Source organism: Perissodus microlepis, chromosome 23, assembly GCF_051167445.1.
Source record: "Perissodus microlepis isolate ML-2025 ecotype Zambia chromosome 23, ASM5116744v1, whole genome shotgun sequence".
Classification (NCBI taxonomy): Eukaryota; Metazoa; Chordata; class Actinopteri; order Cichliformes; family Cichlidae; genus Perissodus; species Perissodus microlepis.
Window position 1 is genome coordinate 41,127,502 of NC_140482.1, and position 25,130 is coordinate 41,152,631.

Below are 25,130 nucleotides of genomic sequence, written 5' to 3' on the forward strand. Positions count from 1 at the left end.
TTATAGCCTGTGTTCGTGTGTGTGTGTCTGTGTGTGTCTGTGTGTGTGTGTTCAGTGTTAATGGAAAGGATCAAAACGAAAAATTTTGTGCTTTCCTTCCTTCGTGAGCTTTTTTTATTTACATTTTTAATAACCTCAATCTAACCCTTTAGCGATCTGCATGCACGCATGCAGGGTTCGCTTGTGCTTTATATATGTCAAGCAAGCCCCGTCGACCATCGACGAAAGACTGATGAGTCGCCCTATTGATTAGTTGCTGGGGGAGACGGATGGCGGCCACACATCAGGGACATTTGGGGTCAGCGTGGCCATCAGACAAGGAAGTAGGTGGAGCCCAGCTTGGTGTCTCATGAATAAACATAGCAGTGGTAATCAGGACTATGCAAATGCATGTGCTCATACATAACCTGTCTGTGATAAAAGTGTAATGAGTTATTCATAATTCACCAAAGGCTGATGAGAAGAGGGAGGTGATGGGAGGCAAGGGCACGAGAAAGGGAGGAAGAAAAGGAAGTGCAGAGGAGCATTAAAGAGCAAACTGCAGATACAACTTCCTTTGTGTTTTGCTGTGTCGGAGTGGGAACGAACTCGAAGCATAGATTGTGTTGATGGCAAGTCAGATTTATCTCCCTGATGTTTGCTGTGCAGGATCTTTAGTGTGTGCTGGATCTCTGGTATCAAGATTGTGATACTGTGGCTGTTTTCATACATTAACTGCAGTCTGAAATTTTAGGACACCACACAGAGGAGAGCACAAATGTCAGAATCAGTCTGATTGGATGGTAAACGGTCTTTAGCTGCCCGATTTCATGGTAAAACGTGTGAAACCTGTCCGATTGTGAGGATACTCAAAGAGAGGAGCTTTGTTTGCTAGGGTTGTCCTGTTTCCTGTGTGGTCGGTCCAGGCAGCCGCCTCATTCTTTAAAACGCTGAGCTCGTCATCTCCTCTGTGCCAAACGTGAAAGAGGACAACTTTGAACGTAAAAATTGTTTCTGACACTCAAGTTGCTTTTGTGCTTGAATTCAACCAAATCTGCTTCACATTTCTAACAGAAGACTGCTTTGGGTGTATAAGATGATACCTGACGGGGTCTAACTCGGCGGCAGCTGTAGCTCAGGAGGTACAGCAGGTGTTCAACTGATTTGGAAAGTGGTCCGACTCGTTCCCTTGGTCCACATGTCTGTTTTTTGGCCAAATGCAAAATCCTCAAGCTGTATTTGTATGAGTGTGAGTGCTTTGAGCGATCAATATGATTTTTATTTATTTTTACAAAAAGCACTATATGTACCCGTCCATGTAATCGCACTGCAGCCACATTCTGAGGTAAAAGCCACCCTTATTCCTCATGGGGGGGAAATGTCCCAAAATGCCGTGTGTGTGTGCGCTCTGGGACTTTTGCGGCCCAGTGCAGCAGAGCACGCTGGCGTCGGAAACAGGAACTGGGGGATTTGCTTTGGGGATGACTGACTGTGCGGGAGCGGTAAAGCGGCAGGTTTGCAGGGTTTCCTGTCGAACAATAGAGCACTAAATTGAATTAATCTGAATGGCCGGCATGGGCAGAGGAAAGGGAAGGCGTAAAGCTCTAAATGAGATTTTGCCCCTTCTCTCCCCCTCACCCAACATCCCTCCTCCACCACTGCACCCTCTTCTCTCCCAGCATGCACTCCTGTCCCCAATGCCAAGAGGTGATTAGAGACACAGAGAGATAATTAGAGGTGGGATGGCTCTCTGTGTGCATGTGTCGTACGCCGGTGCTCCCGAGGGATCTGGGACGCGTGGCTGCTGCTTTTCTATGAGAGATGTTATCTGTTATGTCTGTGGTTGCTTCACTATGCTAGCTGCTACCATTACCACTAATGTGACAACGTGTTGCTTGTGTGGTGTACCTGTACTTTCCATTTTGAAGGACCGCATGATGAGCTACACAATCTGCTAATGAAAAGATTTTTGCCCATGGACATAGTTTCAGTTCCGTCTTCCCAAAAAATTGAATGGATTTTGGTTTGTGGTGCTAAAGGACACACAAACCCCAACCTGCCGAAATCTCAGTTAAAGTAAAACCATATTAATAATTATAACTATTATGGTAACTGATAGCTGTTCATTTCCCCCCATGTTCTCAGGGAAGAGGATAAGAACATCTTTGACTACTGCAGAGACAATAACATCGAATACATCACCAACGCCATCACCTCCCAGAACGTGGACGTCAATATACGGGATGAAGAGGTATCTGCAAAGCTCAGTCACACTCCACTGGTTGCATGACTGACTTGACAAAGTGTTGACAGAACTGTAGTTTTCATACATAATGCAGGAGGACAGGCCTGTAGTAGCAAATTAAAATCAGAGCCCAGAGTCAGGAAGAACTTCATTGTATGGCTGACGTGTCTGTTGAATCTGTAACAGCTGCATGGCTCTGACCCCTTGTGTGGGAGGGGAAGGTAAAAGCGATCAGACCCGTATCATGAAAAATACAGGTCACTGGGGGAACAGTCATGCAGCTCACGCAGCCGTCGTTACATAATGGTTTCAGTGATCTGTGGCCACACGCGGGAATCGCTGCTCTGACCGAAATGCTTAAATTGTATGAGCGGCTATTAGCATCAGGAGGTGTTTTCTGGATTGACCCTGAACTCCATTCATCTGTCCTTGATTGGTTAGCATCCAGGCCAAATGGCTCACTCCCAGCCTCTTTCATCACAGCCGCTATTCAGATAAACAGGCAGTCGGCTGGTGAGTTCACAGTCAAAGGCCAGATGGCTGAAGGACCTCAGTGAGAATGCTTTGTGTCCCCAGCCATTGTTGGCCTCTTAGCTGTAATTCAGCTTGCTGGACAGGAGAGGGCAGTAGTGAAGTTTTCTATTGGCGAGAAGCGATCATTTGCATCTGTGGCTCAGAGACAGAGAGGCTGTCTTCCCAGCACTCACTGTTTGGGACAGTGAGCAAATACCCACCTGTGTTACACATTTCTAGTAGCAACCAACAAACAAAAGCTCTGCCTTAGAGCTCAGACTCTAAGGCAGAGAAATTTAAAAATGCATTAGAACGTGTGAGGCGAGCTCATCCTGTCAGAAGCTGTTGGGACATGAATGTTCTCCCTTTCTGATAAAATTCAGTGAAAATTTATTACTAGATAGAAAAATGCCCCCCTAATTTTTATTTATGTAACACGTTCAGATCATAGTTGAACCAAACCGACAACTATTTACAGTTTGGATGAATAAATGGCGATTACCCAAACAGATCACATGTGGTGTTTATGCTTCAGTTCTGATCCAGAATATCTGTAGATGTAGAGCGGACTGCATTAAGAACGGCTTTGAATATAATAAAAAAAAGCTCCGTATTTAAAAGCTGCATCTGTGAATGTATTACAGTCGTGTTTATATAAAATAGGAAGATTTTTTTCATCCAGCCGTATTTATCTAAATTACAGTTGAGTCTGAGTCAGCGTGTCGGGAATTGGAGAACTTTTTATGTGGCAACGGGGAGCTGAGAATGTAATTTATAGTTAGATTTTCACCACATTAAGAGGTAGTGTTAAATTTGGAGGTACTTGTAGTGTGAGCATGCTTCAGAGCATGTTTGGGTGGACAAAAGCTCTACTCTGCTCTCAACAACTAACCAGCGTACAGCATATTTGTCTTCTAGGAAACACTAAAGGCTCCTTCACAATCTCTGCAGCTGAATCTCAGTATCTTGTGTAGCTCTGTTGTGTTAGCTGCTGGGGCAGTGGGGTAAATGTTTTGGATACTGTGGTTTGTGTACTCAAATATGCAATAGGTGTTTATTGGGAGTAAGTGTATAAAAGAGGATGAGATGGAGGACTTAAGCAAATGTATGCATGTTTTTTTTTGTCTCTCTGCTTCCTTTGCTAATGTCTTTTATTTTTTTTGCAGAGGTGCACTTACAGTCTCCAGAAAAGTTTTCACTTTGACCTATCAGAGCAGAGCGCCAGCACAAATGCGGGTTACCTTCTTCAATAGTAATATATTAGCCATGATCAAAGGTGTCGCTTTGAGGTTTCTGGGGAAAAAGTAATGAAATTTAAAATTGTTTTGTTTTTTTTTTTGTTGATGGTAATTTTGACTTTTGGCCACAATTTAACTCAAATATTCATATTGTGATTATGACAGAACTTAAATATCCAGTGCTGCCATGATGATCTGCACAAATACTCTTGTGGCTATTTCACATCCAGTTTGGAACAAATACTGTGTGCTGTTAAAGTCCTTCAGTCTTCACAGCACGGTTCTTGATTAGAATAAGTGACAAACTGCATCTGAACTTTGGAGTTGCAGAGTTTGTGTAATGTCCCACTGGAACCTGCACACTTTGGTCTTCAGTGAAAATGTGGGCAACAGTCAGCAGAAGCACACCTGAGAGCGGGAGAGAGAGGCCAACTTATTGGTATTCCAGCCCAGCTTACAAGTATCCATTTTAACATGCAGCCGTGGTGATCAATATAATTTAAGCAACAGAATTGGACTCGGAGAGTTAGCTTTACCTAATTGGCCTCACTGAAAAATGAGGTTGTGTGGTTTTATTAGAGCAGGATCTTGGACCTAAGGAGAGGATGGTGCATGAGTGTGAGAAAGGGAGGGAGAGAAGGGAGGCTACTCATGTTTTGTGCACAGCGTCGCATCAATCAACCTTTGCAGCATTCTGCAATTTGCCTTGGAAGTCTTTGGACTTTGCTTCAACCGTGTACAAGTTTGGCCTCATACAAACACTTGTATGCTCATCACTTTATACTCTGCTCATTATGGACCGGTCCAAAGGCTCTGATTTCTGAATGGGCATTCATAACGTGTTGTAAAGCTCGATTGGCTTATTTTTCTTCTTTGAGGTAGAGAAGGAGGAGAGGTGACGAGGTGTCTTTGTATCAAGCCTGCTTGATTTGGTCTGACCAGACATGACACTGAGAGCGTCACGCTAGTTAAAACACATCTTGGCTTTGGAAGTTTGGTCATCCCTGCATGTCTTTGATGTTATCGTACACCAATTATTTCTTATTTTTGCAGGGCCGGGCTCTCCTGCACTGGGCCTGTGACAGAGGCCACAAGGAGATGGTGTCTTTATTACTACAGCACAAAGCAGAAATCAACATTCAGGTGAGTAACACTTTTCTAAAGGAAGTGTCTTGATAGTAAAAATCTCCTTCAAAGTCAAATGCTGCCTAAACATCACCACAGTTACTGTGATGTGAGAATTCTACTTCACGCTCAAGTTCTGAATCTTTGTGATCATTTAATATTAGACTACAGTCTTCATGCCATCATCATCATCATCACAGGAGCCTTTTTAACATTAAAGAAATGAAACCTCTGCTGAGTTATTGACAATAACAAAGCTTGGTTAGCAAACACACTGTGGGAGGCTTATTAAACGGCTCTGCAGAAACTGCAGGATGACCTCAGATCTAATGCATTTCTATGTTGACTTGTACACAACATGTGGTCATCATGTAGAGAATTTGACATTATGTGGGATGAGGACATGGCTACTCGTTTGTACATGGGCAAGTAAACTAAAAGAAAATGGTGACATCTCCTGCATCCCCACTCCCCTCTTTCTTTTTCTCTCCATCCTTTTCAGAAGGTCACCTTTAATTCACTTTGTGCCACAGACAAATCCCTCAGGGTTTTAGCAGACTGAGTTAGCTGGTAGCTAGCCTAGTGTTTAGGCTCCCTGAGGTTTAGTAGCATCCAGGAGGCTTTAGCTTTGGTAAGCTGGCTCAGCTGCACATCGGAGAAATTACTCCTGTTCCCCTGCATGGCGGCATGACACAGTGCAGTGCAACAGCCCGCGCTGAGGTTTTAACTGTAAGGACGAATCAATTGGAAGTAATCAGGCAAATTGTTTTACGTTGCACAACCCACATAATCAGGACATTTCACAAATGACTTTCTCTTTTGTGGTCATGCGTGGCTCTTTTGTTTCGAATGCTCGCAGGGAGGTGGTAGATTTGTGTCAAATGGCTCATAAAAGACTTAACAGCAGGATAACTGCAAAACACTTCACTGATGATTTACTGCATATCAGGATAATGACAGCAGAAGAGGATTGATGTATAGATGGAAGCTTGTCTTTTTTGTTTTTTGTAAATAAAACAGTCATGTATCCATCTTTAAAATAATACATCTAAGTGAGAAGATGCTTCAGCAGTCAAAATGTTGAAACCTCAATCTCTGCCCAGGTCGTCCTAATGGATCGGCTAAATTTGGGCACACTGAATTTATTTCATGTTTTATTTGTTTCCTTCTTCCTCCTGAATCAAACAGAATGAAGATGGCATTAGTGAATGACTCAAATTGATCACATTCAGTCTTTAAAATCTACTTTGTGGAAACACTGGTATAGAAACAAACACATATTTCAGAGGCAGGATGTTGTATCTCGGCACAATCGCAAACTCTCCTGAATTCATGTATTCAGGCCACCGGGAATGTTCCACCTGCTCGTCTCTCAGGTACTGCAGCACGTCTGTGCAGGAGGCTGAATATTAAGAAACTGGACCTCAGTGTCAGAGCTGCTGGAAGCAAATTTATGAGGTGGCAAAGAGGTGGCTCAGAGAAAAATGTAGTCGGCTAAATCATGCCACTGTGTTGCAATGCCAAATTATCTCACTTTGTGAAGCTTACAGAATAATATGCCTCCCATTAGAACATGCTGGAACATCCTTTTGTTAGTTGGTCGTGGGGTTTACTCAGGAGTGGAGAAAGTAAGGGAATTATTTTTGTTGCACTGAGGTAATATGAAAAATGTAACGAGTAGTTTTAATGGTTCGTTTTTGCTTTGTTTTGGGTGTTTTTAATACAAAAGAAATGTGAGGTTGTTCACGAGGGGCAACGGAGGCATGTTTGGGTTGTTTGTAGCCTATTAGTGCGCCCAGTAATCTTTCTCGACCTCTACCAACTGCCGAGCAACCAGTAAATAAGATCAAACATGATTTATGCTTAATTTGTTGATTAAAAAAGGAGAGGGGGGATTGGAGTTAAAAACAAAAGTATTATCATTTGCTTGGCAGAAGAGGGAAAATCGTTTGAAATTAATCAACTGATTGTTTTAGTGAATTGTTCCCAAACCCTGGTAACCTGCATTAAGGGCTCGTTTGATAGTTAATCCAGGATCAAGGCAGGGAGGGACCACAATAGGTAGCTGTCTGTGTTTGAATACACAGATCTGCCACCTGCTAACTGTAGATCTGGTTATGGTGCAGTAAAACCCGCTGCTCCTCCTCCACAGCATCCCTCGACTAATACACCCAGAGCAAGTGGAGCAAGCGAGACCAACTGGTGGCAAGACAAATGCATTTTAATAGGAGAAATAAAGACTTTAATATAAATACTAAGGTGGTAATTAAGTATTTAGCAAATTGCAGTTTAGGACTTTCATTACATCCCAACAGTGGGATAAATTGATCCAAACAGGAGAAAATTCATTGTAAATTTAACCTCCGAAGTCTTTCATGGAAAGCATTTTTAATTTCTCTTTGCATTTGGGCTGATTGGGACCTGATGAATGTAAAAACAACCACGAAGAATCAGAGTAAATCTGTGGGTTTGATTTTTGTTTCTGAGGAAAAATGAGATCCACATATGAGGACATTCGCTTTAAATTTCGACAGAACAGTGGCAGCATGATGTCCTAAGTGGATATCAGGCCCTTGTAGAGCAAAATTTAGTATTTTGTTCTAGACAACCCAAAATGTGACGTCCACATATGTGGACGCCAGGTCCTAGGAGGTTAAATATAATTAGTATTACAAATACCTGAATTATGCTTTGATAAAAACTGGAATCAATCATTTTTTGGCAATTACTTAAAGAACATATTACCAATCTGGAAAGCTAGCGGCGAGTCTGCTGACTTAACCCTTTGTGGATTAGTTGTTCAGAGACGTCCCGCCCGGTGCATTGGTCTCTAAATGTAAAATAAATAAAAAGCAAACTGTAGCCATGAGTTCTGGGATTGCAGTTCCCTCTTTTGGTCAACCCAAGTCTGCTCAAAGGAGATTAGTCAAAGAACTCTATATGTGAATACCAGAAAGTCTCCACAGTCCAACAATCTTGTCCCTTACTAAAATATTTTATTTCATTTGCAGATTTGATTCTATGCCAACTGATTCGACTTTCTTACTCCATGGGGGGAAAGGGAAAAATGGTCCTACGTGATCTTGGTTCTAAAATTGATACTTGCCAGTTGTAGGTGTTAAAATAGTGTCTTTTGATGAAATTCATAACACACTTTGCTAAATAAAAGACAGCAAAGTTCTTTTACAGCTGCTGCGTATGAATACACGTTTAAACACAAACGCACAAGCGTTGTCAAAATAAATCTTCAGAGGGAAACTCTGAGCACAGGCTGGTTTAACATTTCAGTCAGCCCAACTGGTTTGTATTTTAAAACGTTCAACAGAAATCATCAGTAACCATTCACTGTTTTACCGCAACACTGTTCTCTCAATAATATTACCTCATTGATTCAGTTTGGTTCCTTCAGTTTTAATCTGGAAAAAATAAATCAAAGCAAGACAAACAAGTTTCAGATATTCAGTTACATTGTTCCCAATCAAGACTTTTCTTTTTGTTCACCTTGAAGTTTAGGAATATGTCCCACACGGCCCCACGTGTGGTCATTCGCTGTCCAGATGCTGTAATCTCAAACCCACGGCTAAGCCTCATCGCCCACACACACAGACAACTTTTGCTTTTCAGGTGGAAATCCCAAACACTTTAATCTTCCCAGCAACACTTTGGGTTGCTACGGAAACACATTTATAAAAAGGGTGTACTCAGTCGTGGAGGAGGAGTTAAGAAGGTACGGCTTAGGTCCAGACTAGCAGGAATGGTCGGGGTAGACTTTCACAATGTCGGCCTTAGACTGGGATTACTAAGAGCGTAGGTGACACAGGGAGGATTAGTTTAACAAAGAGGACAGACAGGTGACATGCAGGTGAACCCAACAGGGCCTCAATGCGCAACAGGAAGTGAGCATTAAGTTTAGGTGATGGGAGGAAAAATGCAGCCAAAGTTTTAAGCACCATGACTGCATCTCGCATTCTTTCACTTGCTTTTTGCCTGTCCCTCTGCCTCTCTTTTTCCCCTCGCCTCATCACTCTCCCCTCCCACCCAGCCAATGCCACCATCCCCTTCACTCCATCCCTCTCTGCCTCCGCCTCTACTTTATATTAAAACAACATGATCCATGAGGCAGCGAGGGCGACTCGCAGCACCGCTAATTCTAATTAAACCAGCATGGTAGCGTGGCCACGGCAGGGCCCAAGCACTCCCAGTCTTTCAGTCTATCAGATAGAAATTCATAACTTAATTGAGGTCAGAGCCTTGAGCCAGCAGAACAAAAGTCTTCAGCCAGGACCAGCGAGATCAATAGTAATAAATATCTGACTGGGTGGCCTACAATTGGTGGTTGGAGTGCACACAAGTCGCATAGACGCAGCCTGCACGTGGGACCTGCAGATGTCTCGTGTGAGAGAAGTTTGGCCTTTGAGACGTTTTATTTTATTTACCTTTTTTTTTTTTTTTTTTAACTTTTTTTATTCCAAGAACTGGGCAGAGCACGCCGCTCGTGTAAAACTGGAAAGGGCACACTGTGGCTCCAAGTCTGTATAGCTGATTTGTAATGACATGGTCTCTCCAAGGATGCATTGATTTGATATTGTAGTGAGTGGAGTGGGTGGACTTAAACTGAGGTGGATGTTGATTTATTTATTGAGGCCAAACAGTGAATTTGTCTCCATGGGACACCTCGACTTTGCTGAATGTCTGCATAGATCAGGAAAGAACTGTAAATAATCTTTGAAGATTTTCCACATTAGCACTTTGTGCATTTGTTTTAAAGCTATTAGCATGTAGACATTAGCTTATAGAATATGTTGGCTTGAGCTTAAGCCATTTATTCAAGAGGTGCAGGCCACACTACACTGCTCATCTCCTGTCAGTTCATAAATGCCCCAACTGGAAAAACCAAATGTTTAGTTATGTCATGCATCTTTAAGCCAGTGTAATCTTAACTAATCCACACACCCAGCTTTAATAAGCCTGTCTTAACATACAGGTGAAGGGCCCTGATGCAGATGATATTCGGGTCGTAACGTAAATGTAGACGTGCTTCTGCAAATACACAAGGGTCCATTATAGCCTGTAGCCAAATATTCACTCATGCTTCGGAGATCCTCAGTTATGACAGTAACCTAAAGCTTTGTCAAAAAAGTGAAAATGATAATGCAAGGAAAATGTGTCAGTTATTTATTTATACACACCCACACACAATGCCAAATGTTGGCACTGCGTTGGCGTAAATCCACAGGTTGAAGGCTTCAAGACTAGTTGCAACTGATGTGTTCATTACGAGATTATTCCAGTTATTTCTTTTCTCCCCTGTACCTCCCAAAACGTTGCATTTATCACTCATCTTTTAGTGTTCATAATTTTTCCTTCATAAATTCTCTAACATAATTTTCCGAAGCCGTCCAGTTGCCTGGATTTGAGTCTCTGCCCGGTCCCTGATCTAAACGCTTTTGAATTTAAAGAGCGAATGCATTTTACGTAACCTGCAAAGTCTTACTTTTGAGGAGGTGGACCCCAGAACATCGGCCTTTTACACTTTATTCTAATAAGTTTATAGGAGTAGTGACAAAGATCTACAAAATCCAGGAAACAGTCATTTTGCTTCTTGGTTTAATAATCCCGACTTGCTGTGGATGTGCTGCATGTTTAATTAATTTAAAAATATAAAAGGTCAAAATGGAGCATAAATAAAAATTACAGAGCTTACTGAGAAGTGCATGACTGCTTTTTCTTCACAAGAGAAATATTTTTGGTTTGTGCCAATTCCCTGCTTCACAAATCAAGCGGCACATCTGAAAAACATTTAATTTTAATCAAACCGAACAATCTGTTTGTGCACATTTTTCACTAAAGCACATTAAACCTGTATCAATATTAAATCTCCCACTGAATTAGCAAAAACATAAACCTCCTTATGGATCTGAGTCCTCTGCTGTGGTGTCGGCTGCTCGTGTGATCAAAGTGGCGAATGCGCTCACACACGCCATGGCGGGCTGATTGAAATTCTATGGTGGAGGTATTATTACACGTTTGTGTCCCTCCCCTTTCCCAGCACTGCCTCCTATAACTAATGGCTCAGTCAGCCCAGTCATAACAAATATCCAGCAATATTTGTCATAATTGTGTGCGCGCGTGTGCATGCGTTTCTGTGCATATAATTGTGCAACCTATCCTCCAGAATGTATAGGATAATTAAGAAAATGCACCAAGGTGGGAAAGGTAAGGAGGGAAAAATCAATCGAATGAAAAAGGATAACACAATAAGGTGAAGGCAGAAAGTGGGAAGAGTAAACAAAGATGTGAGATGGACACTAGTGAGGTCTGATAATGTGATGCAACACTGACCTGTTAGAGGGTTCGCCATACTGCCAATATTTGTCTTGCACATTACTTAGTGTATTGGGCTGTTTTTGGCAAAGTCGCAGTTCAGTCAGCATGATTGCTCGATGGCACTACTATACAGTATCTCCAGTGTAGCAGAACTTCCAAGTATTTGTATTGCTGGATAAGACAAAATGGAAATGCTTAGTTTTATTACTATACAAGAGCCAATGGGCATGAAGAGTAGTAAGGAAAAAGCAAGAAGGTAGATTTGAGACAGAATGAGAGTAAATCTGCTGCTTCGTGGGTTTGGTTGCAGCGCAATGATGGTATGTTTAGACTGGATGCACTGAACTTGACCCTTAATGGGACACCAGCACCCAGGTTTATCAGATCTGCTAAAGACTTCCACTTTTGCTATGGTTCTCGGCTGGAAAAGGGGGGATTGCCAACTCCGGGTCAGGGACAAGTTGTTGCCCCAAGTGGAGGAGTTAAAATATCTCGGATCTTTTTTTCCAAAAATCTGATGGGGCAGACTGGGGCTGCATCTGCAATATGGGCGTTGTACTGGTCAGCTGTAGTGAAGAAAGCCGAGTGTAAAAGCAGAGCTGTTGACTTTACTGGTCTGTCTACAACCCTACACTCGCCTGTGGCCTCTGTCTTAGAGAGAGGGCGGAGAGTCTGAGTAGGAGGACTAGTTGGCGAGGTGTTCCAGGCACATAACACAGGGAGGAGGACTCGAGGTAAACCCGGGACACACTCTGTCCTGGGAACGCCTCTGCGGTTTCCCCCTCCCGAATGAGCTGGGGGAGGTGGCTGGGGAAAGGAAGGTCTGGGCTGCGTAGGCTGCTGCCCCCACAACCTGACCCTGGATGAGTGGATGCATTACTGCTGCTTTTTTTCTTTCCCTATAGACCTGATTATGAAGATATGAATATGACTCTGGGATGTTACTCAAGTGTTGTCTTTTCTTGCATAAAGTCATTTAAATCCACGATGTCCTTTTACCATAATTAACTAAACTCGTACATGTTGGCGATTTTCAAGCCAGCCTGAATCGCAGCACGGCTCTGTAAAGGATGCACACAGGGCATCGTTTCCCGTCACACAGCACTTGTCATCTTAGCAGTCACGCAGTAACCTGGTGTTATAGGATACATATTTGGTACTTGCTGCACATTAGCCGGACTCGATGAAATAAAAGCTGTTGCAGTGCGCTGTTAAAAAGAGCCTATCAGACACCGACACAGTTATGAATCTATAATATGAGCACTCAGAAAAGAGCCAGCTGCTTGACAGTAATGGTCCAGCCTAAAGAGCCATTCCAGCAGGTAACGGTCCTCTTTGCCATCATCAGCTGTTGTTTCTTTCTTATTGGCCACTCACTGGGCCTTGCCTACACTCAACTATTTGATTTCCATCGTTCTTAACCGTCCACATAAATTGTCAGGAGCATTAAAGCTGTCCTCGACTGTTGCAGACAGAGGGGGAGAGGAGAGTGAGGGAGTGAGAGCTGGATACAGACAGCGAGGGGAGGGGATGGGGTGAGGAGAGAGAATAAACAAAGTAAGTGTTTTGCCTTCCATCAGTCTCCTGCAGTACTCAGCTTTATGAGTCCCTCACTCCAAATGCCTCAGCCAGAGCCCCCACTGCTTGCCCATTGATTTTCATATTACACTCTTTTATGTATTTATTTATTTCATATATTTCTTTTTAAACATCATCGATGAGCCGCAGGAGGGCCTCTGGCAATGTTAATTCTCAGCCTCAACCCCATCTTCCTTCTCTGATGGCTTTAATGGAGGCTAAGGTGTCCCATGGGAACAAGCAAGCTTTGCGACATAAGAGGAGCGAGACGTGTGGAGGGGAAGACGTGGATGGAGATTTGGTGAAAAGACTTTTTGCCTTTCTCTGTAGCAGAGAGGAAGGAAAATGACTGTTAACGTTCTTTAATGCTGAAACTGCACATAGATCTACAGACACACTGAAACCCTCTTTAACTCATTTAATATCTACGGTGCCTTTTTTATGTCTTTAGGTTTGATAGCACATATAGAAGTGACAGAGATGGGGAAACCCAGGAAGCTGAAGGACACTTGCAGAAGGTGTGAAGGGCAGGGAGTTTGGTGTTGGGGCTAATTTGACCGTGGGCGGCGGTGCTCACACACTGAATGGCAAGGTTACCTCTCCCAGCTCAGAGAGGAGACCCAGATTCAATTAAGGCTGGGCCTGGTCTGCAGATCCTTTTAACTGGGGGCCTTCCCAGTGCACATGTCAGGAAAAACGTCCACAGAAGCATCAGCAGCAAACAAAGGCAAAAGCAGCCACACAGCTGTGTAACGTCTTCAGCTTCACTTAATTTATGGATATTTTAATGTGAGGTAAAGACACCAAAACATTTAAGGGATCCAATGATGCTCATCTTTATATTGCTTTAAAGCATGTTTTAGTTTCTGCTGTTCGTCCGTTTTTGTTGCTCATCATTCGTCACAAATCTGTTAAATTTCATTTGGATAGAACACAAACTGGTGATAAATCAAAGTATAAATATCAGCATACGTATATTCAGCTGTTAATCTGCGTAACTTTGCACTGCACGGCATTTTTGCTTTTCCGTCTTGTTTTTGGAGCAGACCACTTATCAGAGGTTTTGCACATCAATCCCTTTATTGTGTAAAGAATCAGTGTCTTTGAATAGATTTGGCTTGAAGGGTAGAAGCGATGCACAGTGCCCAGGACACTGAGTGCTGATTGCATATGTGTTTTGGTAAATGGCTTTCTGCTGGTTGATATGATTTATATATTGTGCATTTAAGTTGTCCAACAAGTCCAAGGTTTTGGTGGCACAGTAGCTGCTCTAGTTTCAGATGGGACCCACTGAAGGAGGATCAGCTTCTCAGTCTGGGCTCTTCTTTCTGATTGATGGCACCTGCTCATCATAATGCTATCTGCTGGAATCTGCATACCAATGATCCCAGCCGCCTATCGATTCACCCCTCATCTACCCCACACACACCCTGGAGACCAATACACACACACACACCCACGCGCACACATTCATCCACTCCATCTCCCTCCCCAACCACTGTCATTATAAAAGTCAGCAGCTGCTGCTGCATGCATTGATCATAAATCATAATTGCTTCTTCATTTTTCCCTACTTGTTTAATGTTGCTGTCAGGGACAGTAGGGGGAGAAAAGGAGGAGGCGGAGAAACGGAGGAAGAAAAGCCCAAAGAAAGTTTACTGAGACGCAGAAAAATGAGATTAGAACAGAGAGCTGAAGGAGAAATGGTCTCCAATCTCTCCACTGGCATATCGAGTCCTCTGGCCTTTAAAAGGGCAGCAGCCTGACATGTCCGCATTGGCTCAAGAATTTAAGCTGTTTCCACTTCAGACGTTTTCCCTTTTAAAACTAACTGTGCTCACATTAAAAGAACCAAACTCTGATTAGTGCTAAATGGTGTTTTGTCTTCATGAGGGTTTATGCAAGTGACCAAAGGCATTGTGTGCTAATAATATGCATCAGTATTTTAGAGATGCTTTTTTATTTGTGTTGGTTTTCTAAATATAAGATAAATGGTGCAGGGACTCGGCAGTTCCATTCGTTTCCCCAGCTGAGCTGAGTTTCCACCTCGGACATGTCCTAGATCCCCTCTTAATCCTGGAGTGAAGTTTAGCTTTGGTTGAATGTTTTGCAGCATCCATTGAAGAAAACGAGTTAAACTGCTTTACAGAAATGACCTCAACATCTTTGACCGTCCCCTTCTCCTCTGCAGATAAACGGAGCTACAGACTCTTTTATTTGTTCCCTTTTTGACTTTGAGTTGTTTTGACAATCCTGTGCTGATATTTTTAGGAGTGGCTGGTACTTTATGACAGACATGAAAGAATAAAATATATCCGATTTCTTTCTTCTTTCCCCACTTTTGAGCACTTTTGGAATAGTTACACTATTTTTGATCTTTTTAAAAGTATGACTACATGCTGCATCTCTGTGTTTCCTTAATTCACTCCTCCTCTCATCAATCTTGCTTCACATTATTTGTGTGTTAGAAATGATAGATTGGTGTGACTTAAATTCACCAAAATTGCAAGTGTACTGATAGATCAATCCCTATCCATGCGGCTCCTAAACGTATTGCTCCACCCCATTAGGGTGATGCACTACACAGTGCTGGAGCTCTCCTGCCATTGTGCAAGCAGCTACTTTATTGAGCACTCTGCTGACATACAGCCCAGCGTTTCTGCATCGCAAGGGGAAACTTTGGATGACATGTAAAAGCAGAGGTTTGGTGCAACATGCCTTCATAATGGGATGGGAACTTGGGTGCACGAGTGAGGTGGGAGGGGGGCATGCTAGCTGCAGGTATTGTGGGGGGGAAGGAGTGTCTCTTCCTGGCTGCTTCCAAAGCAAATGGAAGACAATCCAATTTCCTGTGATTCCATCAAGCCTCCGTCCTGGATCCGGGGGCATTAGGGAACGCTGAGAGGACAGGCCGCTGACCCCCTCACATGAACATGCAAGAGGCATGTAGGCTGCACACGTGCGCTGGTGTGCTCATCTGTGTATTGTTAGGTTTGTTGGCCTGTGTTTTATCAGTCACATATTTTCACTTACGAGCGCACACGCGTCCTTTTATGCTGCTGAATAACAAACTGCAGATTAGCGCTGGAGGCAGATTAGAGCTTAAAGCCGTTACACTTTAATTATAACTGTATTTATGTGCGTCGTGGTCTTTCACTTGGCCCTGGCTGTAAACATCTGCCGCTCTCCCACTGTGCTCAGTCTTTGTCTGTCTGTGTTGTGAACTAAAGGGAAAATTGGTTGCAGCATTTTCTTATTTACACAAAATGCCGAGAAGATTAAAATGTGACCCTCTTGCTGTTAGATGTATGTACGCATATATAAATGCAGCTATTTTGCTACAGGTCTGCCTGCTCTTCTCCAGACTTTCAGGCTGACACGTTTTCTGCAGTACATCACAGGTTGTGATTTGACTCGCAGTCAGACAGCATTGTTGTCTTGGGTTAACCGCTGCACGCTTTCCACGCTGGTGGCGATTTGCATCTGTTCTCTGTGATCCACCCAGAGGGAATAGAAAGCTCTAATCCAATCAGCAGGTCCCTGAAGTGCTGCCCCTGAGAGATGGAGAGAAACACAACAATAGGATCACTCTGCACTGGTTTCAGCGGGAGAAGGCAGACAGGAAAGGGAAGGAAGGGAAATGAGGGATTGTAGAGGAGAGGGATTAAGTCTGAAGAAGAGACGAGAGGAACGAACGGAGGCGAGGATGATGGGTGAAGTAAGGAAATGAAATGAGGGAGGTGTGGCTTGGTGTGACAGGAGGTAACAAAACAGGAAAGACTAATGAATAATTTTACAATAGTTTGGAACTTTTTTGACTGCAGTGACATGTGAGCTACAAGAGCCTCCTTAATTTTAATCTTATTTGAAATGATTCCACTTGGTTCAACTGCTGCTCTTGTTCTAAGACAACAGTTTGATCATTTATTACCACTGAGGTGCAAATGCAGGCTGGAGCAGTGATTTTAAAAACTGAATCTCCTGGTGATGGTGCCTGTCAGAATTGTCTTATATCTACAGACACGCAAGGACACATTTTCCCCATCGCTGTCCTCAGTCTAACACTTCATACAAGATATCGCTGCCGCTGACCCTTTGACCACAAGGATCATCTGTTCAAAGAGCGTACACTCAGATCACACAGATGCTGAGGTCACAAACTCGTGTATCAGATATGATGCACTTGATGTTATAGGTTAAACACGGTTGCTTACAGATGAGATGGGTATAATTATTTATTTTTTTAAATGCATGTTTCTGGCTCATCTTTTAAAGGTTTATTTGGTTGGGGCTGAGTAACAAAGTAGCCATGAAAGGGGTGAAATGCAATGTATGTAAATGTAGCCAAAGTCCAGTGTTAATAGAACTTGACCTGTTAAAATCCATAATATGGATAAAGGTGCTGGGACATCTACACATTATACCTGCAGGAGCGGCTTTGCTGTGGAAACGTGTCACGGAGCTCCTAGCAAATAGTTTTTGTGCAGCATTTGAGTTCTTTTTGTTTGTGCACTTTGTGTCTGAGCTGCTGTGGTTCCTAAATGCAATTAGTTGGTTGTGACATTTCTTACCTCCCAGATATTCCACAAACTAACTTGAATGTAAGGGGGGGAGTGCTACACTTCAGCGAGCTCTTTAGAATAAACAGAATGTTTAAAGGCTGCACGGTGAGTTGCTTTTTGTGTTTAAATACACCTGTGGCAAAATGACGGAGAACACCTAAACTCCAGTGTTAACGGCTCCGGCCTGCTTCTTGTCCATATAGTTTGATTTGTATGAGCTTTGACTTATTAATTAACACTTCAAACAAGCCACACAATAGTCTGCGAATTTATAAAAAATAAATAAAAAATAATTTCCAAATCAGCATAAACTCGAGTGAGAAATGTTCCCTTTCTTCCACTCAAACTCCACAAATCCAGTATTGATGCATCGTTTTCGTAATGGTCATATAAACATTACAACTAAGGTTGGAAACCTGCTGTCAGCTGAGACGCCCACTGAAAACAGATGAACAGAATCAACCTTTCGGTAATCGGTTTGGATTCGGGTTGATGCTGGATGGGCAGCTATGATTGAAGGGGGTGATGGCTCCCTTTTAATCTGAGTTTTAGGTTTCAGGTTAACCAGAGCTGGAAACGACCTGCAAGCTGAAAGTTTACATTTTTCAAATTACATGTTTCTCAAATCAATATCTCATCGTCTTATAATTCCCCTTTGGTCCAGGCAAACACAAACACGGCACCGTTTGTCCACAAAAAATATTTAATTTGTATTCTATCAGGTGCGAGTTTCCCTCTTGAAGTTTGGACAAAGTGACAGCTCACAACTTACACCAAATGTTGGCAGTATTTCTGTGTTAAGTGGATATTGTTTGAATGTGCACTCAGTGAAGTCTTTTGTTTTTGCTGTGTCACAGGTCCTTTGAATTAAACACTTGTTTTTGGCTTTTTACAGGACGATGAAGGACAGACGGCGTTGCATTATGGTAAGAAAGCGTCGTGAACACTTTCCTTGCTGTAAAGCTTTTTGTGCCTATTTTTCAAATTGGCTCATCTCATTCCACATTTATTCTGCACAGACATCATGTTGTCTGCGTGCACACTCTCACTTTATTTACAGCAGCTTGTTTTTTGTGCGCACGCCTCCTTTGACTATATTTTGTTTCAAATTGATCGTCTTTGAGTCCTGCTCCTCCCGCTCTATCCTTTCTATTCCTCACTTATTTTCTGCTGTTTTTCCACAAAGTTTGTCATTCCTGCCTTTTTGCTCCTGCATGTGTGTGTTTGTGTGTAATAATCACTAGACCTCCCAGAGGAAATCAGCAGTGGTCCTTAGACTCCCCTGACCCCCTCGTGCCCCAACACACATGTCCCTGAGGGGCGTTTCCCATGTCCTCTGAGCCTCTGTGTGCATGTGGCTGCACCATCTGTCCCTGTGCTTGGTGGCGTTGGAGTGGGCATGCTGGATTACCCACTGGAGATCTGCACACACACCCGCACTCACCAGAAGAAGCCCTGAGGATGGGGCATAAAAAGATGACTAATAAACATAAGCGATGAACTCCAAGAGACAAATAGCAGAGAATGAAAATTCATTCCCACCTCTCTTTGCACAGGGCCACACTGGCTGGCAAGTGATTAATTGAGGGTTTACTGCTCACCATAAATTGTTCTCCTCCTCTACGGCTCCCCCGAGGGCCAGCCACTTTTTACAGCTCAAGGCCCAGGCGAGAGACGCGCCGCACGCGCACACACAAGGCTGGCTAAATAAAATACTGTTTAGAGTAACAAGAGGAGGGCTGCAAGTGTGGCTGGGGGGGGGAAACAGTCAAGCTTTGTTACTCGGTTTTAGCTGGAAGATTAGTGATTCTTGTGGCTTTGCACACCTCATACATTCATTCATAGCTGCAGCTTGAGCATGCACACAGGCTTGCTCTCACACTCGCATGCATTCCGATGTAACATCGCATCCCGTGCGTGCACACTCCCACCGGCCACCTCTGAGCTGGAGGTTAAAAGGCCTTGCTGTCAATCACTGCGGCTGCTGACATCAGCGAACATGGCACAGCAGAGTCTGCTCTTTAAAAGCAGCGAGCGATAGACGCCGGGAGGGAGTGTGTCAGAGGGGCAAGAGGTAGATCGGGAATGAAGGAGCCCTCTAACTGGGTTAAGAAAGTGCACGCTGCCCCCCGCCCCTCTCCACTGGGAGGGGAAAGACCCTTTTAGTGGGGTACAAATTGTCAATGGGGCAGAAATGAAGTGTTTGAAGGAAGCTCAGGTCCAAGCCAGTGTCAGTCCTGGGCCTGCAGATTAGCTTTTCATTAACTGCAGCACTCTACATACTGTATTAACCCGCAGTGTGGAGACGGAATAAGGCGCATTCACTCTAACCTGCCACATCACAACAGTGGTTCATTATTTCATTAACCATTTAAAACTAAATGAAACGCAACCACATTAACTCTGTTTGGTTAAAACTCATTTATTAATAAAATATTGCTAAAGCTGCAGTCTCAGTGGTTCGAGTTGATACAAATGAAACGGTTTACCTCCAAGTTGTCAAAGTGTTTCGTTTATTCATCCATTCATACGAAGACTCGAGTTTCCGTAACGCCTGTTTTGGCAATCCATCAAACAGCTTTCATTAAACACATGTGAACCTCATGGGGGTAAAAACTCAGGATACTCACACTGATGTGATAGATAATTGGTTTTCTATGCATTTGTTCTCGGAAGACGGAATATTTATTTTAAATATCGTACATTTCATGTTGTTCTTTCGGTTTCCAATGTGACTTTGTTTTTTGTTTTTGTAGCTTCAGCGTGTGAATTTGTTGAAATTGTGGATCTGCTGCTGAAATCTGGAGCTGACCCAACTATCACAGACCAGGAAGGTTGTCTTCCTGAGGAGGTCACTGATTCCCGTGCGATCTCCCTTCTCCTGCGTGGGTACACTACTTCGAAAGGCTGAATCGGCCTTGCATCCCACCACCCTGTTATTCCAATCTCCTAGTCTCCTCCCTGCTCCCTTCTTTTGCCCAGCCTTCCCATAATCCCTCATTCATCCCTGCAGAGACTTCTTTTCCCCTTTTCAGCCCTAACAGTCTGTAGACCTGGACTGCACAAGGGTTTTGTTTTCTATTTTGTGTCTTTTTTTTTTTTTTTTTTTTTTTTTTTCCTCTCCCCCACCCAAATTGTTGAGGTGACTTTGATTTCATTGGTTTAGCTCTTTTTGAGCTACGGTTGTAAACATTAGTCATTCAATTTAATACACAAGGGCACTGCATGTATTTTCAGTCTTCTATATACTGTATTGACTATCTGCACAGTAGGGTTGGGTGATATGACGGTTATTGTAAGACAGATTTATGAACTGATAAGGTATAGCTACAAGACTTTTACTGGAAATGGTGCAATTAAATGAGCTGGACAGCATATTGGCAATATATAAATGACATTGTGTGCATCTGTGTGTTAAAGCATCTGTATTTATCCGGCATCACCAGATCAAGCAAAAACAGACATTCCCATTCACTTATCTATAAACGCTATAAGATATCACAATATTTATCATCATCACGACATGGTGTAACATCCAAATCCGTCAGAGAATCCCATACATATCACCCACTCCTACTGCAACCAGCCAGGCCTTTTAATCAGTTTAGTCTGTTCTAGTGGTTTGTTCATGATTCTGTTAGGTACCAAGGAATGCTTTCCACATGGTTCATTAAAGTGTTCTGCAAATCTGCGTCCTTGACTTCCTGTTATCTGTTCAAAAAGAAAGCATAAGCACTGTTCTAGAGTTCCCCATGTGAGGGATGTAACCCGATTCCGCTTGGGCGTCTTTCTCCACGTACATGTTTACATAAATGTGTGAGGCCATGGCCCAGAGCTGCTCGTCTTGCCAATGGACCAATGAGCTTGTGCAATGGTGAGGCGTCTGCCTGCGCCTGCTTCTCAGGTGTCGTTACTCCTAGAATGTTGGGTCGGATTTTAGTGAAACCTGCACATGATGATCACCTGATCCAGATTGTTCTCACGGTCATGTTTGTCGTTTTACGCTCCTAGATTCATATTTTTGGATAATTCTATTTTTTTGTGCGCATTCTTGATTTCCAAGTCTGTAAATAAATCATTGATGATCTGGTTGAATCCAAGAAGGACGCATTGCTATGGTCAGTGTTGGGGAGTAATGGAATACATGTACCGGCGTTACTCATATTTTGTATTTTAAATACGTAACTGTCTTCCATTAGTTACCGTTTAAGAAGGTGATATTCAGAATATGCCCTCTCTATTTGTAGTATTTCCACGCTGGAGGAAACTCAAACAAAACGCGCATTAAGAGGCTCTAATGTCTGTCTCAATCTCGCGGCCGCATAATGACGTGAAGAAATATTTTTAAAATTATTATTCAAAAAATGATTTAATATGAAGGCAACAGGCAGAGTTACAGGCATCGCCCTAAAGCAGCGGTCCCCAACCTTTTTTGCGCCACGGACCGGTTTATGCCCGACAATATTTTCACGGACCGGCCTTTAAGGTGTCGCGGATAAATACAACAAAATAAAACTAGTACCGGTACCGAAAAAAAGATTTATTCATAACACACGTGAAAAGACCCAGGAAAACCGAGTTAACGATCAAAACGATAACAAAATAATGCTGAAAACCGATAAAAACCCTGAAAACCACACATTTCTCACCCGAGCCTCAACTCTCGCGGCCCGGTACCAAACGACTCACGGACCGGTACCGGTCCGAGGCCCGGGGGTTGGGGACCGCTGCCCTAAAGCATGTAGCCCGATGGGCAGTGTAGACCGTGCTGCAGGGAGGATGGACCCCTGATGTGTCTGTGAGCGAGGAGGGAGAGAAAGGAAAAGTAGAGCTGTCACGGAGCAGAAACGGGAGCTGGAAGCATGTAAATATAATAACAACCACTGCAGCCAAACAGAGCCCGAAGAGCCCAGTTGTAAGTAAGCTGTTAAGACTCGACTGTACGCTGTGTTCCTGTTTTCCTCTGAAACAATAAGTTCTGTTGGAGCAGCCTTTCAACGCCTCTCTCTGTCTCTCGCTAGCAAAGTGACCCAGACAACAAAGTAAAGCTAGTTTTCAGCTACGAGCCCGACACGAACCCGACGTATTAGCCAGAGGTCCCTTTACTACGGTTCAGAGCCGCTGACCTGTTTTATATACGCGCGGAATAGTTTTCTACACGAGATCTCTGCAAAACGTGCAGCCTTACCTAATGTCCACCTACTGTTACTCATTTATATTAAGATTTAAACATGTGGCTGGTGTTGGTGTGGCGAGTAACCTTCAGTAATAGTAATAAATCACACAGCAATAGGGCATTCATGTAGTTGTAAAAAGCATGATAATATATTAAGTAATCCAAAGTATTCAGAATACGTTACAAAATACATTTTGGGACATGTAATCTGTAGTGGAATACATTTTAAAAGTAACCTTCTCAACACTGCAGTTGCACATACAAAACACCTGATCGTTAACAGCAGCAACATCGTTTAAGGTAGAAGCAGGCCTCATTACAATAAACCTGATCAATAATCAAAAACAAATCTGGGGGGGAAAAGTTTTATATATTCCTAATTACTAAGACGACATTTACTGGAGCCTTAAACTTCAACACATGCACAAAGTATTTGTTCTTTTCTAACCTCCAACAACATGTTCGGTTCAATAGGTTTCGGTGGCCTGATGGACACAATTGTTTTAATTCAAACATTTAAGCCACATCCCCACATGACCAGCAGAGACGTGTAGTCCACAGAGCACAAACACAACATATTGTATATAGAGAGCAGCCTGTACATGATTATGTCATATAAGGAGGAATCTGGATGTTCTCCAAAAATAACCAACACATGGTCAGAGTCCAAATCAGCTTTACTGGTCCTCAGCTCTATGACACACACTCACACTCACACACACACACACACACACAGTGCAGCAGCTGAGAATGCACTAAATCTGGATCCTGCTTCTTAACTACAGATTCATGAAGACGTCGTGCACGTTTTGGGGACAAAGCTTAATCCTTTACTCTCAAACACACAGTTTTTCTTCCCCCACCCTCCTGCACTTAAAGCCCCACTGTGTTGCACTGGAAATCTGCTCTAACACACAAGGCGTTAGATAACTGTCTCAACATGTCAGCCACTCGCAGATCTGTGACAGCTTTACATGGTCTGGTGAGGATCAGCAGTCATCGCGTAGGGGGGTAGCGGTTCAAATTCGATTTTTCGTCTTGACAGGTGTTGTTGTGCTGGCAGTAAATTCAGATGCAAGTGAGGTGTGCTGTACACGAGTTGAATTAAGATCCCTCCACATGATTTCGAAATCTGCATCCGTGTCTCGTTCAGCCCTGCTTTCACAAGTCTCAGCGGGGAAGAGGCCTCAGAGTTTTTATTTCATCTTCCACTTTTGTAGACTCCGGCCAAAGAAGCTTCCTCAATGAAATTGTGTCCATGTCAGCTCATGAATTTTGAGGAGGAACCCTGCATAAGCTAAGACGGCGCCTTTTGAGTATTCAACGTGAGTCCGAGAAATGATGCTCTACAATCCCACAAAGAGACAACCGCTGACCATCTCGTCGTTATGAATTCTGTCCACATCCAGCCATTAGGCTGTTGGTGTATCTCTAAAGCCTGTTTGGGTCTCGGCGTTGTCTCCCCGTTGCTTCCTAAACCCCGTTATACTTGCTTGAGGTAAGAGAGAATGACGGCAGTCGTGCTTCCCTCCCGGCTCGTCTGCGAGACTCTGACACTAAGCCCATTATGCTTCCATTATGGGGCTTCAATTTTCCTCTGAGCTTTTCACTTCTGACACGGCAGCTCCTTCCCTCCTCAAACCTCAGACTCATACCCCCCAAGGCCCAGTGCTGCACGGCCGTTCAGTTAGGCACTTCAGTACATTTTTAAAGTACCAGTACTTTGCCCTGATTCTTATTCAACGGCAGTTATTTAAAATTGCACTAAGATGCATAATATAACAACGTTACATGCAAGCAGGCGTCAACAACAAAACATAAGAGACAAAACTAACTTTGCACATTTATACTTCAGTAATGTTTTAGGGCAACTTTAATTTGACAGCAAAGTAATTAACACTTGTGAGATTCAGCGTCTTCCTCAAGAAGCTGTAATGTGGAGAGGGCTGCAAAACTAGTGAGTAAGTACAATTAGCCACATAGCAACACAGCAAACCATGTCATTTGTAAAATGTTATTAAAAAAGACACTAACACCACATACATGACAGCAGTGTAGCCTTGCATGTACCTGAGGTGAGGCCTAGCATACAGTTAGTGGCCGAGTTGGCACCCAGCTGTCACGCCGGCCCAGACCCATCTTTAACTAATTTGGTGATCATGTGGAAAAATAAAATCCAAATGGATTCTCACAGGGAAAGCAAATCCTTGCTATTCCTAACTGTGGGAAACTACTGCACAGTCTTCAGAGGCAGATTCTGGGGCGATTTTTTAGTTTCAGGGTGAGCCAGCAGTATTTATAACAAGCATTATTGTCAGCATTACTGACACCTGCATGCAACCAAAGCCTCCTTAATCCCGACGATAAACAGAAACCCAAACTTCTTG

The 25,130-nt window shown here is 43.2% G+C and overlaps 1 protein-coding gene across 1 annotated transcript in view; it reads left to right on the plus strand.

The window, feature by feature from the left end:
• Positions 1–21,258, plus strand: part of acbd6 (acyl-CoA binding domain containing 6) — a 29,855-nt gene extending 8,597 nt beyond the window's left edge. The window contains exons 5-8 of the mRNA XM_084921409.1: positions 2,125–2,230; positions 5,029–5,118; positions 18,463–18,493; positions 20,324–21,258. Coding sequence (XP_084777535.1) covers positions 2,125–2,230; positions 5,029–5,118; positions 18,463–18,493; positions 20,324–20,478 — 382 coding nt within the window. The 3' untranslated portion in view covers positions 20,479–21,258. The remainder of the gene's footprint in view (positions 1–2,124; positions 2,231–5,028; positions 5,119–18,462; positions 18,494–20,323) is intronic.
• The last annotated feature ends 3,872 nt before the right edge of the window (positions 21,259–25,130 follow it).